The sequence below is a fragment of the Globicephala melas genome, chromosome 2 (genome assembly GCF_963455315.2).
Source record: "Globicephala melas chromosome 2, mGloMel1.2, whole genome shotgun sequence".
Classification (NCBI taxonomy): domain Eukaryota; kingdom Metazoa; phylum Chordata; class Mammalia; order Artiodactyla; family Delphinidae; genus Globicephala; species Globicephala melas.
The window spans coordinates 95,324,086-95,345,657 of record NC_083315.2 but is presented as its reverse complement, the minus strand read 5'-3'; the positions used below and the strand labels follow the sequence as shown (position 1 = coordinate 95,345,657).

At 38.9% G+C, this 21,572-nt stretch overlaps 1 protein-coding gene and 1 long non-coding RNA gene across 2 annotated transcripts in view; one reads left to right on the top strand and one right to left on the bottom strand.

Annotated features, from left to right (window-relative positions):
- The window catches only part of LOC132596858 (uncharacterized), a 152,553-nt gene extending 144,776 nt beyond the window's left edge, over positions 1 to 7,777 (bottom strand). The window contains exon 1 of the long non-coding RNA XR_009563049.1: positions 7,460 to 7,777. This is a non-coding gene — a long non-coding RNA (uncharacterized lncRNA). The remainder of the gene's footprint in view (positions 1 to 7,459) is intronic.
- SPRED1 (sprouty related EVH1 domain containing 1) overlaps positions 7,306 to 21,572 on the top strand; it is a 118,577-nt gene continuing 104,310 nt past the window's right edge. Inside the window, exon 1 of the mRNA XM_030842934.2 lies at positions 7,306 to 8,525. Within this exon, the coding sequence (XP_030698794.1) occupies positions 8,494 to 8,525 (32 nt within the window). The 5' untranslated portion in view covers positions 7,306 to 8,493. The remainder of the gene's footprint in view (positions 8,526 to 21,572) is intronic.

Genomic DNA, 21,572 nt, shown 5'->3' with positions numbered 1-21,572 from the left:
TATTGCTAGATGTCTATAAATAACAAGATAACTACCTGTGTTGGTTACAGGTAGTGTATCTGCATGTGAAAGTGCCCCAAAGAACTTTCTGTGATGAAAGAAATGTTCTCTATCTGAACTGTCCAATATAGTAGCCACTAACCATCTGTGGCTATTGAGTACTTGAAATGTAGCTAGTATAACTGAGCAGTAAATTTTTAATCTTATTGAATTTAATTAATTTAAATTGAAACAGCCACGTATGGCTAGTAGCTTCCATGATCATCAAAGCTGCTGGGATCACCAAAAGACAATCAGATGTTTTTGCCTTCTGATGGAAGTAGTCTTCCTATCAAGGCTCTAGAATTAGCTACCAATCTGCAAAGGAGACCCCAGAAGTGTTCAGATCACATTCTGAGAACTGATAGTATAAGAGAATTTACAACCTGACGCCCACAGAAGGCAGTTGATAAAACAGCCAGGGAATTCAATACTCCCTTTATCTAAAGGAGAGTTCTCCTGCCAAGTCATCATCTACAGTAATACTGACTTGAGATAGAAAGAATATCCCACGAAGGATTCTGCCTTTGAAAAGTTCCATATAATACGCATAAACACACACATATGCGGCCTTTTGAAGGAGAAATTTTTTTTTTTTTAAGTTTTTGACCATGCCAGATGGCATGTGGGATCTCAGTTCCCCGACCATGGATGGAACCTGCATCCCCTGCATTGGAAGTGCAGAGTCTTAACCACTGAACATCCAGAGAAGTCCCATGAAGGAGAAAATTTGAGTTTCACCTCTAGCTACATCCTCACTAACGTGTGACCTCTGGCAAGTCACCTAACCTCTCTAATCTTCAGTTCTAATTCTCTCTGTAAATTGGAGTTGATAATACCTAGTGGGCAAGGGTGTTAGGAAGGTAAGTTCTTGAAGGACACTGTAAGTTTTAAAGCCCTATGCAATGGCTAATTATTTATTACTCACTAAAAGGGAAGTGAAATGCCATATTTAAAACAGAATCCAAGGAACTGCTCAGACTCTTTTGTTGTACTGAACTTGTGTTGCATGCACATGACCTTGGAAATGTTATGTAACGCATATTCAATCCTTCATTTTTGTTGTAACGGGGTGTAACCTTCAAGGAACGGGCATTCCAAAGCCATTTGGGAGAATGATGGTAAGGGAGGAGTGCTTTATTTAGTAGTGTGGGGCCTGGTAAGCATCCTCCCTGCTAAGATTATACTGAAAAGAAAGGAAATCGCAGACGGCTCATTTCCCTTGTACTGGTTGTAATCTTGTGGAAACTTCCTGTAAAAGGCAGTTATAGCATTAAACGTAAACTGATTTCACACTCGCCGGATACTACCAGGGCAACAATTGCGGTCCTTTGGGAGAAAAATAAAATAGCATACTTATCCTTTAATACTTTGTATTAGTTTGGAAGAACATAGAAACCCTAGTGATGGAGAAACAGACTCATGCCAGAGGCAAGGAAACTATTTAGAAACATGGTTACCATTTAGTAATTCCACTGAGAGGCAGAGCTCATTAGCCAAGAGACTGGTTACACTAAAAAAAAAAAGCACAAAAAACCCAAAAATACCCCAAAACATTCATTAAACAAAGTACAGCATGAAGAAAGAGTCCCCTTTGATCTAGGTACACATTAACTACAGTTTTAAAACACAAAATACAAAATTTTAATAACATCTGCTAAGGGGTAATGTTAAGAGTAAGTTTAGAAATAGAAATGTGTACATATATTTTATGCACTGTTAGAACCTCAAATGTTGGCATGGCTGTCTCCTTTTGGCTTTGCAAGAATACAAATATCTGCTGAGAGCTTATTAGTGCAAGGGACAGAGTGTGTGAAATGCTGAACTGCAGCAGTGTTGAAGTCACAATAGGAAGCCGGAAGGGACTCCTGATTTCCATCACAGTGTCAGTCAACACAGCATCATTTTCATACATACATAAGGCCTTTGCATAATATTTGAAAAGCCTCCATTACTTGAAACCACTGCTAAAGAGAACAGCAAAAATATGAAATGCAGCCTCTGCCTTCAAGCCACTTAAACATGAACTCAAAAAAGTTGATTAGGAAAAGAGAGAGAGAGAGAGAGAGGGGATTATCAATACAAGTATAAAACAGTGAAGGCAAAAAAAAAAAAAGAATTTGTTGAAGACAAATTCTGAGTACATAAGAAAGATAATCAGTATGGACCAAGTGGTCTGGAAAGAGGGAGAAAGCCTTGGAGTGCTATATGCCATCTGTCAGTGACTCCATGAAAACAGGCTACCTTTGCTATGCTTGTGAACCCTGGTCTGACACACACATAGAACCCAGAACACATTTGTACCTTAATTTTCATGGCATCCTATACTGGCAACTAGCTGGCAATTGTGCTGTTGGTTCTTGCATGCTTTTGATAATTAATCATCTATAACAGGTTAAGTGGCTGTGGCTAATTCCTAAAGCTGAGGACAATAGTACTGAGAGCCACCTGTGAGCACCAGCAATTGTGACCAGCCTCTTTCCTAAGACCCACCTGAGAAAACACAACTGAGCAAATACAAGTGTCCCGTGCCCTGCTGACCCCTGACATGGCCATAGAATCCTTCCTGACTAGTGCTCACTGGTAGCTATACCAGCTGAATGAAGTTGGAACTTGGGTGAAATTGTGATCTATATCTTCTCATGTGGCTTATCAAGTCTTACTGGATCTACCTTCCCTAGCTAAACCAGCCCTTTGGCCTTGGCCAGTACCTACCTTAGTCTGAGATGTACTTTGGACTGCACTTTTTTGTGTTCTGCTGGAATGAGCTCTCAGGGATGTGTTCAGAGCTGGGATGACACAAATAGTTGCAAGGAAAGAGGGAGAAGCCTGTGAAGGGCTAAGAAGGATCTAGTACCTAGCATGCTTCTGAAAAAGCAGATTTCTTGGTCCCATTGCTGATCTGCTGATCACAATCTCTGGAGTGGCGCCTAGGAATCTGCATTAAAGCAGTACTTGCAGTGTACTTAAAAAACCTTTTTATTATGGAAACTTTTAAATATATAAAATAGTACAGAATAAACAATCTTGTTTCATCTAAATCCCTACATACTTCTCTCCACTCCTGACCCCACTGGATTATTTTGAAGCAAATCTTAGATATTATGTCATTCACTTGTAAATATTTCAGTATGTATTTCTGAAAGATAAGGACTTTCACAACACCAATTTTTTATAATCATCAATTTCCACTTAGTGTACGTTTCTCCAATTATCTCAAATTTTATTTTTTTTTAAAATAGATTTTTTCTTTTTTTTTTAATTGAGGTATAGTTGTTTTACAATGTGTTAGTTTCTACTGTACAGCAAAGTGAAGTAGAGTTTCCTGTGCTATACAGCAGGTTCTTATTAGTTATCTATTTTATACATATTAGTGTATATATGTCGATCCCAATCTCCCAATTCATCCCACCTCCTCCCACCCTGCTTTCCCCCCGTGGTGTCCATATGTTTTTTCTCTACATCTGTGTCTCTATTTCTGCCTTGCAAACCAGTTCATCTGTACCAATTTTCTAAATTCCACATATTTGTGTTAATATATGATATTTGTTTTTCTTTCTTTTTATTTTTCTCTTTTCTTTTCACTTCACTCTATATAACTGTCTCTAGGTCCATCCATGTCTCTACAAATGACCCAATTTTGTTCCTTTTTATGGCTGAGAAATATTCCATTGTATATATGTACCACATCTTCTTTATCCATTCGTCTGTCAATGGGCATTTAGGTTGCTTCCATGACCTGGCTATTGTAAATAGTGCTGCAATGAACATTGGGGTGCATGTGTCTTTTTGAATTATGGTTTTCTTTGGGTATATGCCCAGTAGTGGGATTGCTGGGTCATATGGTAATTCTATTTTTAGTTTTTTAAGGAACCTCCATACTGTTCTTCATAGTAGCTGTACCAATTTACATTCCCACTAACAATGCAAGAGGGTTCCCTTTTCTCCACACCCTCTCCAGCATTTATTTGTAGATTTTCTGATGATGCCCATTCTAACCAGTGTGACATGATACCTCATTGTAGTTTTGCTTTGCATTTCTCTAATAACTAGTGATGTTGAGCACCTTTTCATGTCCCTTTTGGCCATATGTATGTCTTCTTTGGAGAAATGTCTATTTAGGTCTTCTGCCCAGTTTTTGATGGGGTTGTTTCTTTTTTTGATATTGAGCTGCATGAACTGTTTATATATTTTGGAGATTAATCCTTTGTCCATTGATTTGTGTGCAAATATTTTCTCCCATTCTTAGGGTTGCCTTTTCTTCTTGTTTATAGTTTCCTTTGCTGTGCAAAAGCTTTTAAGTTTCATTAGGTCCCATTTATTTATTTTTGTTTTTATTTCCATTACCCTAGGAGGTGGGTCAAAAAAGATCTTGCGGTGATTTATGTCAAAGAGTATTCTTCCTATGTTTTCCTCTAAGAGTTTTATAGTGTCCAGTCTTACATTTAGGTCTTTAATCCATTTTGAGTTTATTTTTGTGTATGGTGTTAGGGAGTATTCTAATTTCATTCTTTTACATGTAGCTGTCCTGTTTTCCCAGCACCACTTACTGAAGAGACTGTCTTTTCTCCATTGTATATCCTTGCCTCCTTTGTCATAGATTAGTTGACCATAGGTGTGTGGGTTTACCTCTGAGCTTTCTATCCTGTTCCATTGATCTATATTTCTGTTTTTGTGTCAGTACCATATTGTCTTGATTACTATAGCTTTGTAGTATAGTCTGAAGTCAGGGAGTCTGATTCCTCCTCAAATTTTAAAATACTTGTTTAACTCAGGATCCAAATAAGGCATAACACACATTGCATTGTTGTTATGTCTCTTGTACCTCTTAAGGTCCAGACACTGGGATAGACCAGGGCAGCTGCTGATAGAAAGTCAGACTAGAAGACCCCTGGGCTCTGAGCTTCATTGTAGGACCATTTCTGATGGTTTCAGGGTAGAAGACTAAGAGCTCTGGCCATTCAAAGACAATTTTTCTTTTAAAGTTGGTAAGATCTTCAACAACTGGGTGAGAGGAGAGAGCTACAAATTCACCCTTTAAAGAAGGGCACAAAATTGTCCTGAGAATGGCCTGGGGAACACCAAAGGCAGTGAATGGATGATGACTGTGTCTTGGTCATGGGACTGGGAGCGATTTGGAAAGCATCAATTCGAGCTGTTGATCATACCTTGTCCCTTTAGGTAAGCAATATGTGTACAAGTAGCCAGCACAGTGCCTTGCACACGACAGCCAAGATGGTTTTCATATCTTCTCTCAAAATTTGTAATTGATACTTTTCCTGATGCACTTGAACCTCAAACAGATATGAATTTTCTTCAAAAGAAAAGGAGGGCTTTGCAAGTGACCCAACTTTCCTTGTACTTACTTACCCATAATAACTCTGAGAGCTATGATTTATTGATGGCTTACTAGGGACCAGGCCATGTGTCTAGCAAAAGTGGTACATGGAAGAAAACTGATGGTTATTTGTTGAATGGATGAACAAGGCTACTGAATGCTTTACATTGAACCTTCAGAGCAACTGCCACCACCTTGTCATGGAGTTTATTATTATCTCCGTTTTACCAAATCATGGTAAGAGTGACACATTGAGCTCCTAGTCTGTTCTAAGTGCTTTCTGTATATCATCACCTCATTAATCAGTACAGCATTTCTAGGAGTTAGGTACTATTATCCCCATTTACACAGGCACAGAGTTTAAGTAACTTGCCTGGAACACAAATTGTCTAGAACACAAATTACAACTGATGGAACTTGATTCAAATCTGAGCAGGCAAAGTGGTGAGTACTGGAAGGAGAGCAGGGTAGTACCAACACTCCCAGTTACAAGTTCTTTGCAGGAACAAGACCAAAAACGCAGGTTCAGAGGTAACCTCTGACTATGGAGGAGCCCCTTACCTCTTCCTTTCACCAACACTGCTCCTTCCTTGCTCTCAAAAAGGATAATTCTGCTTCGAGGCAGGAAGCAAGAGTTACATAAAGAAACCTCGCAAATCAACAGTACGGATTTTTGGGCAGACTGACTAAAACTCCTTCATTTATTCCTCAAACATTTATTAAACACCTACTATGTCCAAAACACTGTTAACAAGCTAGTGTAGAGCTCCCGAGAACAGTAATCCTGAAACTTTCTGGAGATGGCAAAAGAGGAGTGCTGGCTCGTTCGGGAGTTCTCCCACTTTCTTCTTCCTCAGGAATTGTTCTACCCCTCAAGGTGGCAGGAGCAGGAACCCTCATTCTCAGGTCTCACAAACCTGAGAATGAAGAGAAAGCACTGCACACAGAGCTAGACTGATATCTCGGGAGATGCGTCAGAAACCTGTGACTCAGTCCGCCAGGCCTGATGATGTATAGGCTGGCTTTCTAGGTAGAGAAGAGATAATAGCATTTGCAGAGACAGGAGCTGAGTCTTCTGGTCCCGCAGACCCTAGACTCCGGCCCGCAACCCCAGCAGGTTTCTGTACAAAAACCTTTTGAACTGAATGCATACATTGTCCTCTAACAATGCAAACGCTGCAGCTGCCTATTGAATAATCGTCCCGCCTCCGTTTAGAGCAGTTCGTGCGTGCCACAGAGGCATCTTCTGCGCTATAGTTATGCAACCTCACTCGCAGCGGGAGTTATTTCCTGTGCTTCTGGCTGCGCCAGATTCATGTAACACGCCTACCCAGGGCTCAATGGAAGTCGTTCTCCATTAACAACCAGTCTAGCTTTCAGAGATGAATGCCCCGCACAGCATACCCCTTGCGCGGTAAGAATCCAAGGTATTAAAACTCTTTCTCGCTGTCCAACACACACACGCACACACACACACACACACACGCACTCTCTCTTCCGCCCCCCCTGTGTGCACGCAGCTAGGAGACTGCAGCAGTGCAACCAGAGGGACAGCAGGCGGAGCTCTCTTTGTACAGTCCCTCTCTCCAACCCCCACCAACTAAAGATGAACTCATGCCAATTCCATTCTTTGCAAGGAAAACACACACACACACACACACAGAACACAGCAGCCTTCAGTTTCCTCCTGGAGCACACTGTCATTCTAGCCTCTCCGTTCAAACAACCCGGATATTCCAAAGCGAGTAACGGGGAGCATCGCGCCGCAACAATGCAACCTTCCGAGCTGCTCCCCGTGCAGCTCCCACCCCCGCCCCCTTTCGCGGCGTGCCAAGAGTTTGGAGCGCGCGCACGCACATGAGCGCGGTGCCTGCGTATCCCTCCGCCTCCCTCCTCCTCTCCCCGCTCGGAGGCTCGACAACGATTTGGGAAATGAAGGGAGGAGGGAACTACTTTCCTGAAACTTGCTATGCTGCACACGACTTCGAGTTGCAGTGATTCGCCCGGAGGCCGAAGCTTTTAGTCCTCCTACCCACACGCCCTCTCAGTCCGGGCACCCCGCTCGGCAAGCCCAGTCCGTACCCGCTCTGGCCCTCCGGGAAGGCGGCGTCCCGGAGAAATCACCAGGGACTACTTCGCCTCCTTCTCCCGCGGGCGCCCCCCGGTTCGGGCAGCGGCGGCGGCGGCGGAAGGAGCGGGCGGCGTGAGCGCTTCCGCCGCCCCCCTAGCGGCTCCCCTCTGGCGAGCGTGAGGAGCTGGCCCGCCGAGCTGCTGGTGGGCACTGGCTGGTGGGGGGTTCGCGGTCGCTCTCCTCGCTCTCCCGCCTCTTCTCGGGACCCTGCCCCTCGGGCGCGCCGCTCTTCTCCGGCCCGGGTGCGGACGATTGGTTCGCTCGCCCCTGCCTCACACGCGCCCCGTCGCCCCCTCCTCCCCCCTCTGGAGTCGTTCGGGCCGGAGCGTGTCTGGAGGAATCCGCCGCCGTGAGGCCCCTCGCCCGCTTCTGCTAGTCCCGAAGGACCGGCCCGGTCGCCGCCGGGGGCTGAGCGGGCAGCCGGCGGCGAGGCGGGAGATGGTGGGGTGGGCTCCGGCAGGACCGCGCCGCCGCCGCCCGGAGCCTGGGCTCGGCACCCCCCCGCCGGCCCCCACCGAGCGGAGCCTTGCTTCCTCCTCGCCGCATCCCTGAGGGAAGCGCCGCCTCTGCTCCTGGGTTCTCCGCCCGCCCGCCCGCCTGCTCGCTCCTTCCTGGCCGGACCCCGCCGCGCTCCACCCCAGTGGCCGGAGGAGCCGATCTCCAGTCTGCCTTCACAACCCCCTTCCTTTTTTCCTTCGCTCCCAATCCTCCCCGGCCTCATCGGATCTCTTGGTTGGGCGCTGAGGCGGGGGAAGAGGCTGGGGTCGCCACGGCGGAGGTTGTCGCCGCCACCCCCCTGCGGGGGTGGCCGGGGTTCCCGGCTGGGGGGGCACCGTTCCGGGTGAGGCATCCACCATGGTGAGGCCCCTGAGCCGCTGCCCCCGCGCCCCCCCGGCCGCCGCTGCCTCCTGCCCCTCGGTGCTGCTGCTGCTCCTCCGCCTGCTGTTGCTCCTCCATCTCCAGATCGGATCACGGTGAGGGAAAGATGAGCGAGGAGACGGCGACTTCTGACAACGAGTAAGCACCTCACAGATCTAGATTACTTCCCCCCCCACCCCCCATTCTTCCTCGGCACCTCCCCAGACCCCCTCGGAGACTTGGGTGTTTGCAATCCTGGAGAGTTGAGTGCATTCTGTTCTGGAGGAAACATTTGATTTCCTTAGCCATTTTATTTAATGGCAGCAACCCCCGACCCCCACCCCCACCCCCAGTATTTAGTTGCTTTCTTCTGGGAGAAGGTATTGAATGTTGGGCTGGAGTTGGGCTGGAATGGCAATTGTATGTCCATGAGATGGAATAATGTAGATGGATGGAGTCGGGGTAGAAATAACCCCAGTGCCTGGAAGACCTCTGACCTGTCCTTTTTCACGTTAGCACACCAGTCAACATACCTTGAATATCCGTCCATACTCCTTTATAGCTATTTCACTTGGAAACTAATGTGTGGGAGCACCTCTTGCAGCAAACTGCTCTTGAATCTTAATTCGATGAGTCAGTGACTCTTAAATACCGATTAAGCCTCCCCCCCCGCCCTTTTTAAACTTATGACCTGTAAGATTCTTGTAAAAAATGGGGCCAGGGAAACATTTTTATAATTTAATAGCATTAAGGACACCTGGAGTGTGAGAGATGTTGAACTATTCTATTTTGCCTTTGCGAATACTGGATTTGTCTTTATTAGCATAAAAGAATTTTATAGGCTAATTTTTATCTTTCAGCTATATTGAAACACACCGTTTACGTTGATTTAACACTGTTTACATTGCTGAACATGTTGATGACTTCATTCATTAACTTGTAGAGCGTCCCGGCTTAAGTTTTTGTTTATTTGGGCTGTCCTTATGTTTTCCAAACGAAATACTTTGCCTTTTAAATATTTTGCTTTAACATAACAGCTGACTGGAGGAATAATGGTGCGGCAACAGTTTCCTATTGAGACGGGGTTTAATTCCATGCGAATATTTGTGTCCGTTTTCTTGTAATTAAATTCAAGTTTTATCTTCGGAGGGTTGGAAATGGTTAAGTGAGTTAGGACTAGTCCTAGGACGCATTCCTTTAAGTAAAGTGCATTCCTCGGATCAGACCTTTCTGAGAAAACTTTAAAGTCCAAGGCCTAGGCTTGTTTAACATAAAATAGCTTGAGAAATGCCAAGCAGCGTCCCCCCACCCCTCAACACACTCTTCTGATGAGCGGGGGTGGGAGAAGGTGGATTGCTGCAGTGTCAGTGCAGTCTAGAAGCAGAAGTGGCCGCCATGTTCTCTCTCTTTTTGTGAATCGCCCTCATTTGCATAGCACACTCTTCATTCATAAAAAAATAATTAAACATCCATCACCTTGGACATCTTGAAAGGATTTCCCAAGAAAAAAATTCGAAGCTCAACTGTCTGTCTTCATGTAGATTTTTGAGTTCAGAAAGTAAGGAGAATTCGAAGTTATAGGTTAAATTCAAAAATAGACGCCCACACAAACAACTACCCCTGTTCTCAGAATGTTGACACAGTTATGTGGGAAATATCAGTTCGGGGAGGTGCTGGGATCACGTGATCGCCTCCATTCATAAAATACCTGGCTGTCCATTCACAGTGCAGTACACTGTCTCACTGCCTTCCGCAGATTAGACCTACTTTGAGAGAGATCAAGAAGTATCTCAGCGCTTAGTTAGGAGAAAAACTGCTAAAAATCCGAACAGAATGACGATAATTTTTGCTGCCGTCTTCTTTTAAGAAAGTAGCCTGGATTAAAATGTCAAGTTCTATTTTGGAGATGGGAGAGGACTAATTACTATATTTAAAATAAAATATTGAATATCTCCTTTTTGGGTGCAGCTAATTAGAAACGCTAATATGGGAATGTGAATTGACACACCTGTGAAATACAGTTTTTAAGTGAGCTCTTTTTCAAATACTTGTCATGGACAAATTGAGAGTACAGGTTTTTCGGTGTAGTGATTATCAGTGGATGATACCACTTTTACACTAAAAATGAATAAATATTCCCGGTGGTTTAAGTCCAAAGATTTTGATATTTGAAACACCTAAGGGCAATATTTACTGGTAGGATTGCCTTTTAAAAAAAAATTTTTTTTAATGTATTTAGTATGGGACAGTTTGGAAATTATCTCACTCACCCAGACTTTTAGAATTCTGTTTTCACAAATTTATCCTGGTTTATTAGTAAATTTTTCCCTACTAGGGGCTTTGTTATGTTAATTTTGGTAGGTCAAGAATAATATGTTTTAGCGTATAATTTTTTGCCATGAGATGTTAACTCTTCATGGGGACAAACTCTTGGAGGTGTTACTTTAAAATTTTTTTTATTTTAGAAAGTGATGTGTTCATCTGATAATCAGTTTTATTACAGCCCGCATTGTTTGTGTAATAGCTAAATCACAAAGAGTGAACTTCTTCGGAATGTAGACTTTATCCCGATAACTTACATATTTCATCTTTCATATATATATAGTAATGTTTTGAAATGGCAATTTATTATATACAATCATACATATTATGAAGAAACAAGAGAGATATTATTGTAGATGCCCTTAAAGCCTTAGCATAGTTTAAAACTGCCCTGTAATATGGATTTTATTTGGGCCTTATGTTTATTTTTTCCTTTTGCTTTTCTCTCTTTTTTTAAATCCACAATCAAAAGGTATTTACTTAAAGTAGAGACTGTTCTTAACACTCGAATGTTTTTCCACCTGATTTCGACCTTTAAAAAGAGTGAAAATCACCAATATCTTGGCAAACTGTTAACCTTTTCTAGATAGCCATTGTGGTAAAATCCAGTAAGGCCTCTAGAGGCCTCATTGTGAAATCCTCTAGTACATGCTTATTTGAAATTAGAGTTCTGTGTAGAGAGAGAAATAGTTCTCAGAGGTTGACTGTGGGTATATAATTAATCAAGAATTACTGAAGGATCATATTATAAGTCTGTAACACTTTGTCTTATGCAGTGCCAAACTTGGGGAAGGGTTGGTGAAAGTCTGCTTTTCTTCTCTGACCTTCAGTAGGAACTGGAACTGCATTAAAAGTGCCATTAAAAAAAAAAAAAATTCCTCCATGCAAGAGTAATAGTTCATTTCAAATAATGTACAAAATGGTCTTTAAAGTAAGTATTTATTAAACAAATATTTATTTGTTTAATAAGTCTTAACATTTGACATATAATCAAACTTTACCTTTTCTGTGATGTTGATGATGAATCATATTCATTTATTGGATTTTTACCATGTGCCAAGAATAAAAATATGTGATAAATGCTTTACACATGTATTATGTAATTTATGTATATACATGTAGCTTCAACAGAGTAGAATTGCATAGTAGGTACTATCATATCTTAATATATTGTGAACATTTTCCTGTGTCATTATTTCCTAAAACATAATTTTTAATGCCTACATTATATTCACTGTATAACATATATTAGTTTTAATCAGTCTACTATGTCTCTTGTTTCTGAACAATGCTGCATTTGATCCTGAGTTCTGACTTCATCCAAATTTATTACTTTTTCCTTGAAATAGTCTAGGAGTGGAGTAAAAGATGCAAATTTTAAGTTGTTTTATTTTTTCTGCTAAATTGCCCTCTAGAAAAGAAACAGTGTGTGAGAGTGCTTATGCCTTGAAATGTCTGTCCAGTTCTCTTTGAAAAAAATTTTGCCAATTTTGAAGGTGGAAGTGAGATCATGTTCCTACTTTTAAGATGTGATGGATAATAAAATAAAATTGAGTTTTCAAAAAACTTGTTAGGTTGTTTTGGGGCAATTGGACTGTTTTTAAATATAAGCAGAATTAAAATGATCATACAAAAGGCATCTGCAGATAATTTAACTCTTACCAACTTTTATGCAGTATGGTATAATATAAAGAACATTGGGCTTGGAATTGGGAGATGCATTTCTGTCCTCACTGTCACTAATTTATTCTGTGATTCTGGGCAAGTGACAGCCTTTGTGGCCCTCAGTTTGCTCACTTGTAAATCAAGGAATTTGAACTAAGCATCATTATGGGCCCTTCTTGTGCTAAATTACCCTAAAGTAATACAGTGATAGACACATTGCAAGTCACTAGACTTGTAACATACATATTTGTTAATTGGTCAGTTTTATTAGGTTGTTGATTTTGACATATTTAAGCAAATAAAAGAGTTCCAGTAGAGATCTTGTAGTATTATGAAGTAGAAGCATGAATTTTGAAGAAACAAGATAAATTTGGAAACAGTTGGTGCATTCATAATCTTTTAAGACTTTCTCATTTTGAGCTTAATTTAATAGCCATGTGTCTTTGATAATATATATACATCACAGATGGAGAACTTTGTAGTGCTCTTTTTTTTTTCTTTTAAATAAATATGGTCTCTGGATGAATAAGTAAACAAAAGGCTATTGGGCTTAAACATCAATTTGAGTGGTTCTGAGAGGAATATATTAACAAGATACCAGCCCTCATGCTTTACTTACTGGCCTAGAAGTGTCAAAAGTAAATCTTCTCATTTGGTTATTCATACAAATTATGTTAATCTAATACTAAAGGATAATTTCACATTTATTCAGTGCAACAAATTAACTCAATGAATTTTTTCATTCTTTAACATTTAAGTTGAATTTGCTGTTTATCTCAAGTTGTGTGTCATAGCTGCATCTGATTTTAGAGTCCAGTACCAAAGTTACTACAAATCCCCAAGATGTTGTTTTTGTGGCACTCAGAATGGTTTGAAATGGAAAACAGACAAACTTATTGGTGTATTTTTGTTTAAACATAGTTCATTATTTTTGCTAAAGCATAGTTTATTAGTAATGGATCTCAGACTGAGGTGTTAAATTGATTTAGACATAAGAGTCTTAGAATTCAGAGTGTTTTTACTAATCTCTAACTGAAACTTGTTTACTTTCATAATTGAAGAAAATACCAGCAAAGCATAGCAGCATCAGAGGTACTTGCGACAGCAACTGTATTAGTTTCCTAGGGCTGCTGTAACAAAGTACCACGTGTGTGTCATGCCCATCTTCTCATAAGGACACTACTGGATTAGGAGCACACTCAACTCCAGTATGACCTTCTCTTAACTAATTACATCTGCAGTGACCCTCTTTCCAAATAAGGTCACATTCTGGGGTACTGGGGGTTAGGACCCAACATCTTTTTTGGAGAGATTCAATTCAACGCATAACACCAATAGAAATCAGATTTTTTTCTTTCTTACAGTACAATTGCTGTTCAGTTGTTACAGATATCTTGAAATAGCACTTACGGTCATCACTAGTTTGAAATTATTATAGTTATTAAGCCATTGCTAGAGCTTGTATTTTAATATGTTAGTACAAAAACATTACTATATCAAAATTAATATTTTACTATATGTGCTGCCAAAGCAAGCACCAAAATTAAAAATATTTTGATAATTATTTCAATATAATTGCTTTCTTTTGTAATTTTATGTAGTTTGTTTTAAGCCTTTAATATTCTGAGAAAGGGGGCCATTGGCTTCACCAGACTGCCGAAGAGGTCCATGGCACAAAAAGCTAAATTCTCCCGCTATGACTGAGGCCCTAAAGACTGAACCCAAAGATAGAGATTATAAAATAGGAAGATTAAGAAACACAGACGATAAGATGAACAAGTCCAAGTTACAGCTAAGGGTTGCAAAAGAAGAGGTAATGGAGAGGAAATATTGAGAGATACTGTCTGAGAATTTTCAAAAAGTAGCAAATTAAACCCAATTCAGTGAACTAAGAACAACAAAGCCTCACAGTAAAACCGAGTTTATCGTGAGATTGCAAAAATGTCAACATGAGAAAATCAATGTAGTTTGTCACATTTGAAGATTAAGGAAGAGAAATGATACAGTCTTAAATGCCAGATTGTCATTCAGTCTCTGCTTATAATATGGAAGTGAATGTCCATAATTTATAGATTTATAATTGTTCATAAATATGGATTTATATTATTTTTCTGCTTCCTAGAAGATTTAGACTTTTAATTTTTCTGATTTAAAATGAGAGTGTTGGATTTTATCAACTTCTGGTGTTGCTTTTAGTTCAAGAATCCTAAGTGATTTTCTTTGTATTTCTGAAATCCACATTTAATCATTCATGTAGCTCATAAATACAGGATTGACTACATAAATTACTTTGTATCTGAAATTTTAAAATTACCTTGGAAGGCATTTTCTATATTTAGAGTATGAAGAATAAGCTTTGGTAAATTTAAGAGTAATTGGAAATTAAATTTTAATCTAATATCAGTTTTATCATTTTATTTCTAAATGTTATCTGTAAAACAGGGAGTATAGTTTAGATAAAGGCCATTATGACTTGGAATGCAGAATGTAATTGGTCTCCTGGTAGTATATAATGGTACTGTTTCTTATGATTAGACACATTTTGTTTGTCTATTCCCTTGGTTAGAGATTACTTTCACAAATACACCGTATTTGTTAATGTGTTGGTATCCAGTAGTTGCATTACCGAAATTTAGATGGAATTTAGTGAAATGTGACTTTAATGCTGCTTTTTCAAAGTTATTGTAACTTTTACCACATCAGAATGTTAATGATTAACTTTGGCATAAAATCACCAAACATTTTTTACTGTTCTGTTGTGAATTACATTGATATTCTGAGATTGGGATTAGGGATCAGTTCTGGGTTTGCCCCCTTAGTAATATGTAAAAACATTTCAAAATTTTAGTTGCTGAATTATATATATGGATTTCTTAGTTTTTCTGGATTTTCTTCAAGAATTTCAGTTCAGTGACATTTGACTGCCTACTGGGCACTTGACTTTTCTTTAGCCCCGGAGATACAAAGGTAAGTAAAACCAGATAACTGCTTTCACTATCCAGCAAGGGAACTAGATCCCTCTGAAATGTGGTGAGTGCTCTGCTTATGAAGTTCTTCAAGGCTTAAGAAGAAAGTAATTCTACCTTTGGTGGGTGGCATAGTGGGAGTTGTATGAAGGAAGCCTTCAGTAAAGAGATGGCATTTAGGAGTCAGCCAGAGAAGAGGGCAATGGAAAGAGGAAGGGCATTCCAAGAAGATGGGAAAAAACCCCAAACAAGCATAAGTTATTTCAGTGGTCTAAACCAAACCTGCAGTATCTCCCAAGTATGCCTGTAGTTGAAGTGGAAAATTGACCAAGGAGAGTATTAAATAGTAATAGAAAAATGAATAGGGAGAATCAGGAGTGTTTTCAAGGGAGAGTGAGAAGAGACAACAAAAGAAAAATCTTGAGAGGTAGGAGAGAAAGTATTGAAGACAAAATGGGAAGTGATGAAGTGGAGACAGCAAAAAGTTAAGATTACATAAATTTAGGGGGAAGTGTTAATAGTTGAGATTATTTGTTGGATGAAATGATGTCAGTAGTGGAGGGGAAGAGAAAAAGAGATTTAAGGAAAGGTGGGTAATTGGGAGAGCAAGGCCCAGGAAAGCGGAGTCTTGCAACTGTTGTACTGCTTGTGTCAGATACTGTTGTAGATTTAATCCTTCTAATGACCATGTGAGCCAAGTGTTATCCATAGTTTACAGATGAGATAACTGAGACTTAAGAGAGGTTTAGTAACTTGCCCACAGGCACGCAAGGGAGTAAGTGTTAGAACTGAGATTCAAATTGCACTGTATTTATACTACACTATATCTCATATATTTAATGGCCAGACTGGATTTTGAAGAAAAAAACTAAGTTTGAAGTGATAGGTAGACAAGTAGAAGTGACAGCTGTTTTGAGGGACTGCAAGTTTTGGTAAAGTTAAAGAGCATGTAGAGTGGAAGTGGGGAAAATCGAAAGATAGATTTTGATCAAAGAACACAGGCTCCAGAGTGATGACATATGAGGGAAGATTAAAGTAGAAACAGGTTGTTAAAAGTAGAGGAACCAGGATCTGTTAGGATATTTTAAAAGGTCACCACTGTGGCTGTTCAAGTTGCTGGGTTGGTATCAGAAGTTGAGGTGGAGAGGAGTCCTGAGCCAGCGCCAGTGTATTTTATAAGTGTGTATGATGAGCTGCTTAGAGTGGGAGTATGAATACTGAAATCTGCCCCTGCAATTTAAGAGACAGGAGTAAGGGTTTTGGGATTGGAAATTGAAAAGGAGTATGTCAAGGGGAGGAGGATAAGAAAAGGGAAGGGCTTAGCCTGGAGGAGTTGAGAGTATTGGAAATGAATAGGATCTCATGTAATAATGGTCCTACCAAGAATGAGGGGTGTTGGGAATTAGGAAATAGAGAGGAAGACAGACATATGAATAAATTATCCAGATTTGGATTTTATTAAGAACTTTGTTTTCTGAGAGGCTGATCAAGATGTTGACTGATTTTGTAGGGCTTTATCCAAATAAATTATATGTCTTTGACAGAATGTTTTGTATTTTTTGTGTACTCCAATCCTAATGTGGTTAGAAAGGCCTTTTCAAAACAAAATTCACTAATTAAATTTCTACAATTAACATGGTGTTCATAATTAACATGATCCTGTGGTTACTACTGACTGTCCCATTAAGACTTTGGCAAATCTTGTAACCTGTCTTTGTGCTTGATTCTCCATCTGTAAAACCAGGATAACATGGCCCTACTTCAGAGCCATGTTAAGATAACACGTAACCTCCCCTCCCAATAACATTTTTTGATTAGAGATAAGAGAATATTAAAAATAACTTTTAGTTCTTGAGAAGAAAGGTACTATGTTCATGAAATAATCAGTGCTCATTTTCATTTAGCCCGAAGGTAGGGTTACTTTTAAAAAAGGATTATTGATCTGCTGGAAGAATTGTATTTCAGTTTAAATGTTAAAAAGCTGCTTTTCAGAAAAACTTAAAATTTAAACATTCCAACAAGCAAAAAAATAATTTAAATCTGTATTGTGAACATTTTTAAAGCAATTTTAATACCTGAGCACATTTTGGAAGTACATATGAGTAGATTTGATGTCTCTCCATCAATTTCAGGGAAAAGCCATCTTTCTTAGAGTCGAATGAAGGAGGTTTCAAATTATATGGAGGGAAAAAAATCTACTTTCATGGAAGAAGGGGAGAGGAATTTTTTTTTCAGGTTATTAAAGATTTAGACATTTAATTTTTCGCAGCTATAATCAACTAGGATCCCTGTTAATAGGTGAGAGAGGCTAGATCTGCTAGCTAGAAGTTCATTGCTTGTGGTTTAGTGCCGACTTTAATTTGGACAGCTAAAGATCTGTAAGCTTATGTTTAGTTCATTTTATAGTCATCAACAGCTAAAGGAAAAATTTGTTTATATTTTGATTTAGCCTGATGTTTAGAATTATTATTCTGAAACTGTATCACTTGTTAATTCAAAAATAACAGCCTTAGATGCGTAATTACTGAAACTTGGTTTACAAATCAAGATCTTGAATGAATGTAAATCAGGAACTTAAAAATACGATGATGAAAAATGTATATGCTTTTTCTCTTGAGAATTATTTGATCTAAAAATCCAAACTTAATTAACTTAGTAAAGGTTAAGAAAATATAGCAAATAACTTTAATAAGTAGCATATCAAATTAAGATATTCTTCAACTCTGCATTATGATTTTTTCAAAAAGGAAGGGGAGAGACAGGAGATGAATGAATAAGACAAGGTGACCTCTCTAATCATCTTAGTTTTCCTTAGCAGTTTTTTATCTTGATACTTCTGGAGAGAGCCAAACTTGGCTTCTAAGTCAGCCAAAAGAAAAAGAATGTATCTGATTTTATATAGACCCTATTATTGTTGAGTCTGAAACTGTAATGTGTACTAGGCCCCAGCATACATCAAATAAAAGTCGTTTGATTATGGCTAACTTCTAGTCCCATTTTTGCATTTACGCCGTTTCAGATAGATTTAGCTAGGTACTTAGGAGGAGGAAAACTGAGCTGAATCCTTTTAACTGACTCTTACTGTCTGAATGTTTGTTTCCCCACCAAACTCATGTTGAAATCCTAACCTCCAAAGACAATGGTATAATGAGGTGGGGCCTTTAGGAGGTGCTTAAATCATGAGGATGGAGGTTCCACAGAGATCCCTAGCCCCTTGCACCATGTGAAAAGTCCCTAGCTATGAACCAGGAAGAAGGCCTATACCCAGCCATGCTGGCACCTCGATCTTGAACTTGTCAGCCTCCAGAACTGTTAAAAATAAATTTCTGTTGTTTATTAGCTACCCAGTCTGTCGTATTTTGTTATTGCAACCTGAATGAACCAAGATGCTGACTTTTCTTTGTTTTGGGGAGGACAAGGAGCAATAATTACATCAAAGAAAGAACAAAATCAATTAAAAACCCAACATAGTTTTCAGTTGCTTCTAGTTCCATACAAATATATTTTACTTGTTTTAATAGTGTATGTATGAATATTTATTTTCACTGGATATACTTAAAGAATTTCTATGCTTATACATAGTTTTTTAGTAATCATTATTTTAATGCCTATAATAGTTCATCAGGTTGTACCATAAGTTTACATAGCTGTTTTCTTCTTAGTGAACACTTCAGGTGTCCAGCTCTTATAAGTAACATTGTAATGGGCATCCTTTCTGCATATAATTGTTTTATTTCTGTTCAATTAATTTCTTAGGATGAATTTACAGGAGTGAAATAATTATGTCAAAGAATATGAGTGGTTTTTTAAAAATTCTGGTTATGAAATGCTGCTTCCAAAAATTTGTATTTTCTCTGTTGTGGATTATTTATAAATGACATTCTCATATTTCTTAGATTCCATTTTTGTTCTTTAGTACCTTGCGGGTTTTTTTACATAGCTCCCAGTATGTAATTAAATGATAGATAATATTTGAGTTATTACCAGCATTGTCTTAAAATCATTTGATAGAATTAGTCTTCATAACAACTCTTTTAAGTGTTATTACTATTATTACCACCATTTACAAAGATGAGGAAGCTGGGGCTTAGGAAAGTTGAATAGCTTAGCAAAGATTACATAGCTGGTGAAGACTCCAAACCCTGTACCCTGAAACAGTAGCTTTTAAACTCTCGACTGTAACAGTAACAAATACTTTATACTGTTTGACAGTGTACATACATACATACATGCATTCATACACACACACACAAAACCTTTTGTAAAACAACTTAGACTTACTGTGATGACATAGGCTGACTTCTGTATTCTGTAGACTAGAATTATATATTACAGAATATTTTATTCTGTGTAAGAAGTTAATGCTGGTAAAGACCCTTGTAGTTAAAAGTACCCAGTTCTGAACTACAGTGCGTTATATGGGATATTGTCCTCTGAGGGTGTATCTCCTTATTGGTACCAAAGATTTACATTTATGTTCAGCTTATTATTTCATGAAGGAGATAATATGAAAAGGTATAGGATTCTCAGGGGGAGTGCATTTCAAGGTTGAGTTGTGAGGCATTGTAGGGGAATTCAGATTTGAATTGCTGTAACTAGATTATAGATAATAAGCCTTACGTCATTGCTTCTCAGATTTCTTTCGGGGCACCGAAGTGCCCCGAATGTTAAGGGAGTGTATCCCAAAGCAGCCTGTAAGATTGTATAATTATTTTGAAATCTAGTAAACTATCACAAAGATATCATGTGAATATTGCATTTTAATCAATAATAGAGTTGTATTTTCAATATGAAATGTTTTTAGTCATTTATATTAGGAAAAAAAGAACTCTTAACCATGCAGTCTTTACGTATTTATATCCTATGGCATTATATGTCTCTAACTTGTATGACACATTCCTGGGAGAATGTGTACTCTGGTGAGAGGCAGCATTTTGGGTACATTAGGGTGTTGCTCAAGGGTAAGTCATGGTTGTGCACTGTAATTATAGCAGCTGCCATTTTCAAACAAAAAGTAGGAATTTATGAATCCAGCAAACATTAATAGAAACTTTTTGAAGTACAAAAACAATATAATCACATTGTAGAAAACTTGGAAGACAACTGGAAATTACTCATAGAAGAAATTTTCTTTTTTGCACTCATTAAAAGTTTTATAAAGGCAAGAAATATATAGGAAGGATTTGAAATTTAAAATTTGTTGTTTCTCTAAAAACTTCATGTAGATCATACGATTTATATAGATAGTGAATTACCTGGGTCAGAAAGAATAAAATTATGCTAATTGGCACACAGAGAAATCTGCAAAGCTGTGTAGAAAAGAAAGAAAAACTCAGGTTCTAGTCTCAGTTTTGCCATTTACTTATGTGACTTAGAGCAAATCTTCTAGTGTCTAAGCATCTGTGCTAATGAAGACAGTAATCTTTTCTCATCCATAAATTACTTTTTGCCTGAAAATTGGATAAAAATGGATTTATGTATGTATGAATTTTGATTTACTCACAGGGAAAGGTAGTGTTTTCTAGAGGATTGGGGGGAAAAAAAGAGAGGTAAGGCAGAAGGCAGAAAAAGAAAAGGTTCTAGCCAAACCTTAGGGAGAGGAGGAAAGCTGAGGAAAATGAACCTAAACCTCAGAATTGAAATGTCTGGGCCTGTTTGGGGAACTGAAGGGGATTGTACATCTAAGGAATATAGCTAAATTAAAGATTATATAACCTACATATTGAGAAGTAATGCAAAATATCTACATAGGTTATGTAACCTATATATCGAGAAGCTTTGCGAAATATCTACATAGTTAAAATCAAACTGTGTATTAAATGCACTGGAAAGTGCCCTTTTAAAATATTGTTTTCAGTAAAACAAGTTCACAAGAATGTTGAGAACCTGAAGTGGGATGGGGGAGATCCTAAACGCTTTAAAGTGATCAGGGGATGGTAAATGAGAATTGGTTATACAAGACCCACTGTTTTTGAAAGATAGTTACTGTTGATATTCTGTCCATTATTTGAGCATGCTTTCCTTATTTCTTTATTAATGAAGGTAAGGTAATTATAAGAGTTTTCATAAGCTCATATATTAAAGCAGTGTTTGGTACACAATAAGCGCTATTTGCCAGTATGCCTTCAGATACGACTGCAGTCTCTTACCTTATTTTCTAAGTATTTAAGTCTTTTCCTCGGTTGAAGTAATAACCTTACTATCTTAGTTGGGGAGGGATTCCTGCCTGCTTTTGTACATCTCCAGCCTTTGA